Source organism: Orbicella faveolata, unplaced genomic scaffold, assembly GCF_042242905.1.
Source record: "Orbicella faveolata isolate gen_17 unplaced genomic scaffold, um_ofav_v1 contig_46, whole genome shotgun sequence".
Taxonomy (NCBI): domain Eukaryota; kingdom Metazoa; phylum Cnidaria; class Anthozoa; order Scleractinia; family Merulinidae; genus Orbicella; species Orbicella faveolata.
In genome coordinates, this window is record NW_028301576.1 from 10,278,140 (window position 1) to 10,287,500 (window position 9,361).

The following is a 9,361-nucleotide window of genomic DNA, read 5'->3' on the forward strand; positions in this document are numbered from 1 at the left end:
GATGAACATGACCACTAACTTGTCGCTTCTGCAGTGCACAGCTTACTTAGATGAATGAATTGTCGGAAGTGTAGTGTTAACATCCAAGGTTTTCATTGGTTAAATTTGAACAGGGTCTTGGCCTCCCTGGTTCAAGCCTATCGCAATGTAAGCGTTTGCTAGAAACTATGGAAGGGCCAATTTTATGAAGTTTATCTTGTTAAATAATCAAAAACATAAAGACAGAAGTCACTGATTTCTGTTTCCTGGTTTCGTTCCAGAGCCGGAAGGGGTGAGGAGCTTTTCCAAAGCTTGCAAACTTAAGGAGAGCATCGTTCGGTCTTGATCAATTACTTGGACTCAATAGCCAGTGTAGCAACATCGAAGATGCATTTCCAGGAATGTTTATAAGAAGATACTGCACTTACACTGTACATCCAGTCTAGCAACATCGGAAGTCTCATTTCCAAGGCTGTTGTTCGCCAGACATCGGTATTCTCCACTGTCTGTCCTGTTCACATTCGTTATTGTCAAGAGCTTTTTGTCTTCTGAAAAACTGATACTGGAATTGTTACTTGTATTTACAGGAAATCCATTTCTGGTCCATGATATTGTCGGTTGTGGATTTCCCGTAGCGTTACAGGATAAAGTCACATTGTCTCCTTCTGATTTTGTTTGGTTTTCTGGATGAAGAGTGATCTCGGGTTGATCTGTAACAATACAACAATCCGCCTAAGAAATGTCAACATAACAATGTGCATGCCCGAAAAAACTGAAATGGGACGGCATGCTTCTCATGACATCTAAATTTGAATTCATAAATGGGCTCAATTCGATAAGCACTATACTTTGTCAAGTATTTCATGTTAGATCGGTTATGTGAGTTCATGAGTACGAATCAGCTCTAAGTTACGGGTTTACTGCAGCCACTGTCAAGACTATGCTTAATAGTCTCGTGATTCCTTTAAAGCAACATTGATAATCAGACTTATTGTCCTTTCTGTGTAGGTTGGTAATAGTGCAACTGTTTGGTTTCGATTTATTAACCAAGATACTACACTTACATTGTACATCCACTGTAGCAGCATCGGATGCAGCGTTTCCAAGGCTGTTGTTTGCCACACATCGATAGTTACCATTATCTGTTCTTTTCACTTTCGTTATTGTCAACTGCTTCTTGTCTGCTGAAAAACTGATCCTGGAATTGATGGTTGTATTTACTTGAAATCCATCTGTGGTCCATGATATTGACGGTGCTGGATTTCCATCAACGTTACAAGATAAAGTCACGTTATCTCCTTCTGTTACAGCTGTATTTTGAGGATCAACAGTGATGTCAGGTGGATCTGTAAAAAAGCAGACAAGTGTTGTAATAAGGGGACATTTCGAAATAACGCAAAAATATTTCGGGACTATACACAGCCTGCATTTACGTTTAAAGTAAATTTTTAAGTCATCAAATTACAGTGCGCCTACCGCTACCAAGGCTATCCTAGCAAATTATTTGCCAACTCATGAACAGCGCTTGAGTGTTCAACGATGAACATGACCACTAACTTGTCGCTTCTGCAGTGCACAGCTTACTTAGATGAATGAATTGTCGGAAGTGTAGTGTTAACATCCAAGGTTTTCATTGGTTAAATTTGAACAGGGTCTTGGCCTCCCTGGTTCAAGCCTATCGCAATGTAAGCGTTTGCTAGAAACTATGGAAGGGCCAATTTTATGAAGTTTATCTTGTTAAATAATCAAAAACATAAAGACAGAAGTCACTGATTTCTGTTTCCTGGTTTCGTTCCAGAGCCGGAAGGGGTGAGGAGCTTTTCCAAAGCTTGCAAACTTAAGGAGAGCATCGTTCGGTCTTGATCAATTACTTGGACTCAATAGCCAGTGTAGCAACATCGAAGATGCATTTCCAGGAATGTTTATAAGAAGATACTGCACTTACACTGTACATCCAGTCTAGCAACATCGGAAGTCTCATTTCCAAGGCTGTTGTTCGCCAGACATCGGTATTCTCCACTGTCTGTCCTGTTCACATTCGTTATTGTCAAGAGCTTTTTGTCTTCTGAAAAACTGATACTGGAATTGTTACTTGTATTTACAGGAAATCCATTTCTGGTCCATGATATTGTCGGTTGTGGATTTCCCGTAGCGTTACAGGATAAAGTCACATTGTCTCCTTCTGATTTTGTTTGGTTTTCTGGATGAAGAGTGATCTCGGGTTGATCTGTAACAATACAACAATCCGCCTAAGAAATGTCAACATAACAATGTGCATGCCCGAAAAAACTGAAATGGGACGGCATGCTTCTCATGACATCTAAATTTGAATTCATAAATGGGCTCAATTCGATAAGCACTATACTTTGTCAAGTATTTCATGTTAGATCGGTTATGTGAGTTCATGAGTACGAATCAGCTCTAAGTTACGGGTTTACTGCAGCCACTGTCAAGACTATGCTTAATAGTCTCGTGATTCCTTTAAAGCAACATTGATAATCAGACTTATTGTCCTTTCTGTGTAGGTTGGTAATAGTGCAACTGTTTGGTTTCGATTTATTAACCAAGATACTACACTTACATTGTACATCCACTGTAGCAGCATCGGATGCAGCGTTTCCAAGGCTGTTGTTTGCCACACATCGATAGTTACCATTATCTGTTCTTTTCACTTTCGTTATTGTCAACTGCTTCTTGTCTGCTGAAAAACTGATCCTGGAATTGATGGTTGTATTTACTTGAAATCCATCTGTGGTCCATGATATTGACGGTGCTGGATTTCCATCAACGTTACAAGATAAAGTCACGTTATCTCCTTCTGTTACAGCTGTATTTTGAGGATCAACAGTGATGTCAGGTGGATCTGTAAAAAAGCAGACAAGTGTTGTAATAAGGGGACATTTCGAAATAACGCAAAAATATTTCGGGACTATACACAGCCTGCATTTACGTTTAAAGTAAATTTTTAAGTCATCAAATTACAGTGCGCCTACCGCTACCAAGGCTATCCTAGCAAATTATTTGCCAACTCATGAACAGCGCTTGAGTGTTCAACGATGAACATGACCACTAACTTGTCGCTTCTGCAGTGCACAGCTTACTTAGATGAATGAATTGTCGGAAGTGTAGTGTTAACATCCAAGGTTTTCATTGGTTAAATTTGAACAGGGTCTTGGCCTCCCTGGTTCAAGCCTATCGCAATGTAAGCGTTTGCTAGAAACTATGGAAGGGCCAATTTTATGAAGTTTATCTTGTTAAATAATCAAAAACATAAAGACAGAAGTCACTGATTTCTGTTTCCTGGTTTCGTTCCAGAGCCGGAAGGGGTGAGGAGCTTTTCCAAAGCTTGCAAACTTAAGGAGAGCATCGTTCGGTCTTGATCAATTACTTGGACTCAATAGCCAGTGTAGCAACATCGAAGATGCATTTCCAGGAATGTTTATAAGAAGATACTGCACTTACACTGTACATCCAGTCTAGCAACATCGGAAGTCTCATTTCCAAGGCTGTTGTTCGCCAGACATCGGTATTCTCCACTGTCTGTCCTGTTCACATTCGTTATTGTCAAGAGCTTTTTGTCTTCTGAAAAACTGATACTGGAATTGTTACTTGTATTTACAGGAAATCCATTTCTGGTCCATGATATTGTCGGTTGTGGATTTCCCGTAGCGTTACAGGATAAAGTCACATTGTCTCCTTCTGATTTTGTTTGGTTTTCTGGATGAAGAGTGATCTCGGGTTGATCTGTAACAATACAACAATCCGCCTAAGAAATGTCAACATAACAATGTGCATGCCCGAAAAAACTGAAATGGGACGGCATGCTTCTCATGACATCTAAATTTGAATTCATAAATGGGCTCAATTCGATAAGCACTATACTTTGTCAAGTATTTCATGTTAGATCGGTTATGTGAGTTCATGAGTACGAATCAGCTCTAAGTTACGGGTTTACTGCAGCCACTGTCAAGACTATGCTTAATAGTCTCGTGATTCCTTTAAAGCAACATTGATAATCAGACTTATTGTCCTTTCTGTGTAGGTTGGTAATAGTGCAACTGTTTGGTTTCGATTTATTAACCAAGATACTACACTTACATTGTACATCCACTGTAGCAGCATCGGATGCAGCGTTTCCAAGGCTGTTGTTTGCCACACATCGATAGTTACCATTATCTGTTCTTTTCACTTTCGTTATTGTCAACTGCTTCTTGTCTGCTGAAAAACTGATCCTGGAATTGATGGTTGTATTTACTTGAAATCCATCTGTGGTCCATGATATTGACGGTGCTGGATTTCCATCAACGTTACAAGATAAAGTCACGTTATCTCCTTCTGTTACAGCTGTATTTTGAGGATCAACAGTGATGTCAGGTGGATCTGTAAAAAAGCAGACAAGTGTTGTAATAAGGGGACATTTCGAAATAACGCAAAAATATTTCGGGACTATACACAGCCTGCATTTACGTTTAAAGTAAATTTTTAAGTCATCAAATTACAGTGCGCCTACCGCTACCAAGGCTATCCTAGCAAATTATTTGCCAACTCATGAACAGCGCTTGAGTGTTCAACGATGAACATGACCACTAACTTGTCGCTTCTGCAGTGCACAGCTTACTTAGATGAATGAATTGTCGGAAGTGTAGTGTTAACATCCAAGGTTTTCATTGGTTAAATTTGAACAGGGTCTTGGCCTCCCTGGTTCAAGCCTATCGCAATGTAAGCGTTTGCTAGAAACTATGGAAGGGCCAATTTTATGAAGTTTATCTTGTTAAATAATCAAAAACATAAAGACAGAAGTCACTGATTTCTGTTTCCTGGTTTCGTTCCAGAGCCGGAAGGGGTGAGGAGCTTTTCCAAAGCTTGCAAACTTAAGGAGAGCATCGTTCGGTCTTGATCAATTACTTGGACCCAATAGCCAGTGTAGCAACATCGAAGATGCATTTCCAGGAATGTTTATAAGAAGATACTGCACTTACACTGTACATCCAGTCTAGCAACATCGGAAGTCTCATTTCCAAGGCTGTTGTTCGCCAGACATCGGTATTCTCCACTGTCTGTCCTGTTCACATTCGTTATTGTCAAGAGCTTTTTGTCTTCTGAAAAACTGATACTGGAATTGTTACTTGTATTTACAGGAAATCCATTTCTGGTCCATGATATTGTCGGTTGTGGATTTCCCGTAGCGTTACAGGATAAAGTCGCATTGTCTCCTTCTGATTTTGTTTGGTTTTCTGGATGAAGAGTGATCTCGGGTTGATCTGTAACAATACAACAATCCGCCTAAGAAATGTCAACATAACAATGTGCATGCCCGAAAAAACTGAAATGGGACGGCATGCTTCTCATGACATCTAAATTTGAATTCATAAATGGGCTCAATTCGATAAGCACTATACTTTGTCAAGTATTTCATGTTAGATCGGTTATGTGAGTTCATGAGTACGAATCAGCTCTAAGTTACGGGTTTACTGCAGCCACTGTCAAGACTATGCTTAATAGTCTCGTGATTCCTTTAAAGCAACATTGATAATCAGACTTATTGTCCTTTCTGTGTAGGTTGGTAATAGTGCAACTGTTTGGTTTCGATTTATTAACCAAGATACTACACTTACATTGTACATCCACTGTAGCAGCATCGGATGCAGCGTTTCCAAGGCTGTTGTTTGCCACACATCGATAGTTACCATTATCTGTTCTTTTCACTTTCGTTATTGTCAACTGCTTCTTGTCTGCTGAAAAACTGATCCTGGAATTGATGGTTGTATTTACTTGAAATCCATCTGTGGTCCATGATATTGACGGTGCTGGATTTCCATCAACGTTACAAGATAAAGTCACGTTATCTCCTTCTGTTACAGCTGTATTTTGAGGATCAACAGTGATGTCAGGTGGATCTGTAAAAAAGCAGACAAGTGTTGTAATAAGGGGACATTTCGAAATAACGCAAAAATATTTCGGGACTATACACAGCCTGCATTTACGTTTAAAGTAAATTTTTAAGTCATCAAATTACAGTGCGCCTACCGCTACCAAGGCTATCCTAGCAAATTATTTGCCAACTCATGAACAGCGCTTGAGTGTTCAACGATGAACATGACCACTAACTTGTCGCTTCTGCAGTGCACAGCTTACTTAGATGAATGAATTGTCGGAAGTGTAGTGTTAACATCCAAGGTTTTCATTGGTTAAATTTGAACAGGGTCTTGGCCTCCCTGGTTCAAGCCTATCGCAATGTAAGCGTTTGCTAGAAACTATGGAAGGGCCAATTTTATGAAGTTTATCTTGTTAAATAATCAAAAACATAAAGACAGAAGTCACTGATTTCTGTTTCCTGGTTTCGTTCCAGAGCCGGAAGGGGTGAGGAGCTTTTCCAAAGCTTGCAAACTTAAGGAGAGCATCGTTCGGTCTTGATCAATTACTTGGACTCAATAGCCAGTGTAGCAACATCGAAGATGCATTTCCAGGAATGTTTATAAGAAGATACTGCACTTACACTGTACATCCAGTCTAGCAACATCGGAAGTCTCATTTCCAAGGCTGTTGTTCGCCAGACATCGGTATTCTCCACTGTCTGTCCTGTTCACATTCGTTATTGTCAAGAGCTTTTTGTCTTCTGAAAAACTGATACTGGAATTGTTACTTGTATTTACAGGAAATCCATTTCTGGTCCATGATATTGTCGGTTGTGGATTTCCCGTAGCGTTACAGGATAAAGTCACATTGTCTCCTTCTGATTTTGTTTGGTTTTCTGGATGAAGAGTGATCTCGGGTTGATCTGTAACAATACAACAATCCGCCTAAGAAATGTCAACATAACAATGTGCATGCCCGAAAAAACTGAAATGGGACGGCATGCTTCTCATGACATCTAAATTTGAATTCATAAATGGGCTCAATTCGATAAGCACTATACTTTGTCAAGTATTTCATGTTAGATCGGTTATGTGAGTTCATGAGTACGAATCAGCTCTAAGTTACGGGTTTACTGCAGCCACTGTCAAGACTATGCTTAATAGTCTCGTGATTCCTTTAAAGCAACATTGATAATCAGACTTATTGTCCTTTCTGTGTAGGTTGGTAATAGTGCAACTGTTTGGTTTCGATTTATTAACCAAGATACTACACTTACATTGTACATCCACTGTAGCAGCATCGGATGCAGCGTTTCCAAGGCTGTTGTTTGCCACACATCGATAGTTACCATTATCTGTTCTTTTCGCTTTCGTTATTGTCAACTGCTTCTTGTCTGCTGAAAAACTGATCCTGGAATTGATGGTTGTATTTACTTGAAATCCATCTGTGGTCCATGATATTGACGGTGCTGGATTTCCATCAACGTTACAAGATAAAGTCTCGTTATCTCCTTCTGTTACAGCTGTATTTTGAGGATCAACAGTGATGTCAGGTGGATCTGTAAAAAAGCAGACAAGTGTTGTAATAAGGGGACATTTCGAAATAACGCAAAAATATTTCGGGACTATACACAGCCTGCATTTACGTTTAAAGTAAATTTTTAAGTCATCAAATTACAGTGCGCCTACCGCTACCAAGGCTATCCTAGCAAATTATTTGCCAACTCATGAACAGCGCTTGAGTGTTCAACGATGAACATGACCACTAACTTGTCGCTTCTGCAGTGCACAGCTTACTTAGATGAATGAATTGTCGGAAGTGTAGTGTTAACATCCAAGGTTTTCATTGGTTAAATTTGAACAGGGTCTTGGCCTCCCTGGTTCAAGCCTATCGCAATGTAAGCGTTTGCTAGAAACTATGGAAGGGCCAATTTTATGAAGTTTATCTTGTTAAATAATCAAAAACATAAAGACAGAAGTCACTGATTTCTGTTTCCTGGTTTCGTTCCAGAGCCGGAAGGGGTGAGGAGCTTTTCCAAAGCTTGCAAACTTAAGGAGAGCATCGTTCGGTCTTGATCAATTACTTGGACCCAATAGCCAGTGTAGCAACATCGAAGATGCATTTCCAGGAATGTTTATAAGAAGATACTGCACTTACACTGTACATCCAGTCTAGCAACATCGGAAGTCTCATTTCCAAGGCTGTTGTTCGCCAGACATCGGTATTCTCCACTGTCTGTCCTGTTCACATTCGTTATTGTCAAGAGCTTTTTGTCTTCTGAAAAACTGATACTGGAATTGTTACTTGTATTTACAGGAAATCCATTTCTGGTCCATGATATTGTCGGTTGTGGATTTCCCGTAGCGTTACAGGATAAAGTCACATTGTCTCCTTCTGATTTTGTTTGGTTTTCTGGATGAAGAGTGATCTCGGGTTGATCTGTAACAATACAACAATCCGCCTAAGAAATGTCAACATAACAATGTACATGCCCGAAAAAACTGAAATGGGACGGCATGCTTCTCATGACATCTAAATTTGAATTCATAAATGGGCTCAATTCGATAAGCACTATACTTTGTCAAGTATTTCATGTTAGATCGGTTATGTGAGTTCCTGACTATGAGTCAGCTCTAAGTTACGAGTTTATTGGAGCCACTGTCAAGACTATGCTTAATAGTCTCGTGATTCCTTTAAACCAACATTGATAATCATAGTTAACTGGTTTTGGCATCGAAGAGTAAAATATTTTACCAGTGAAACATATTTCTCGCCGTTGTAAACTTTGATATTAATGTTCGTCATGAAATGTATGATGAGGTAAGCATAGCATTCTTGCAGAGGATCCTGTCCATAATAATTTCCATTAAGCTGATGCAATGTGTATCCTTCCTTCTTTGTAGGTGAAAATTAACTCCCTTATGCCTGGCCACACCCATGAAGATATTGACCAGCTTTTCTGTCGGATTGCTGAGAACGTTGCCAAGAACAACATCAGGATATTGATTGGTATATTTGTGAACTAATGAAACTCTTATTAGCATAACTGTAAGGACGTTGCTGAGGAAAACATTCTTTTCTTTAATTTTTGCTCAAATGATTATTGCTTCTAACGTACCTAATATCGCTTTCTTATGCTGCTTGCTTTATTGAGATCTTTTCGCTATCGTTGTCCCCGCACCCGTGATTCACGAGAAAGTACTTATCACAGAGAATCTTTTTTTATCCTTTATTTTGGTTATTCAAGTCTTCACCACCTTATGATAATTGTTTAAATTTTAGAATTGATGACAGTGGTGAGCCAGGGGTACACACCTTCTCCATATGTAGAGTTCGCTGATGTCATTTATGATGTCCGCTCATGGTTACGCGCCACAGAAACAGAATTGCACAATATTAGCAACCCCTACTGCTTTGTGTTGAAGGAAAATTCTGATGCAGATGTTGTTTTGAAATACAAAAATTGATCAAGAGATAAGATGTGGAAGCCAAGTTATTTGACTGATGAGGGCTTGGTGATACTGAA

General features: G+C 39.5%; 5 protein-coding genes across 5 annotated transcripts in view; all 5 read right to left on the minus strand.

The window, feature by feature from the left end:
- Positions 1-376: 376 nt before the first annotated feature.
- Positions 377-1,440, minus strand: LOC149098324 (muscle, skeletal receptor tyrosine-protein kinase-like; the record flags this gene model as incomplete). The annotated part of the gene is made up of 2 exons (XM_089276673.1): positions 377-689; positions 1,044-1,440. Coding segments are annotated over 2 exons (702 nt in total), but the record flags the coding sequence as incomplete, so codon positions are not given.
- Positions 1,441-1,893: 453 nt separating this feature from the next.
- Positions 1,894-2,957, minus strand: LOC149098325 (muscle, skeletal receptor tyrosine-protein kinase-like; the record flags this gene model as incomplete). Its single annotated transcript, XM_089276674.1, has 2 exons — positions 1,894-2,206; positions 2,561-2,957. Coding segments are annotated over 2 exons (702 nt in total), but the record flags the coding sequence as incomplete, so codon positions are not given.
- Positions 2,958-3,410: 453 nt separating this feature from the next.
- LOC149098326 (muscle, skeletal receptor tyrosine-protein kinase-like) lies at positions 3,411-4,474 on the minus strand (the record flags this gene model as incomplete). Its single annotated transcript, XM_089276675.1, has 2 exons — positions 3,411-3,723; positions 4,078-4,474. Coding segments are annotated over 2 exons (702 nt in total), but the record flags the coding sequence as incomplete, so codon positions are not given.
- On the minus strand, positions 4,459-5,991 carry LOC149098327 (muscle, skeletal receptor tyrosine-protein kinase-like; the record flags this gene model as incomplete). Its single annotated transcript, XM_089276676.1, has 2 exons — positions 4,459-5,240; positions 5,595-5,991. Coding segments are annotated over 2 exons (702 nt in total), but the record flags the coding sequence as incomplete, so codon positions are not given.
- A 453-nt stretch (positions 5,992-6,444) lies between these two features.
- LOC149098328 (protein amalgam-like) overlaps positions 6,445-9,361 on the minus strand; it is a 16,722-nt gene continuing 13,805 nt past the window's right edge. Inside the window, exons 4-5 of the mRNA XM_089278404.1 lie at positions 7,112-7,393; positions 6,445-6,757 (exon numbers count right to left, since the gene is read on the minus strand). Coding sequence (XP_089134530.1) covers positions 6,453-6,757; positions 7,112-7,393 — 587 coding nt within the window. The 3' untranslated portion in view covers positions 6,445-6,452. The remainder of the gene's footprint in view (positions 6,758-7,111; positions 7,394-9,361) is intronic.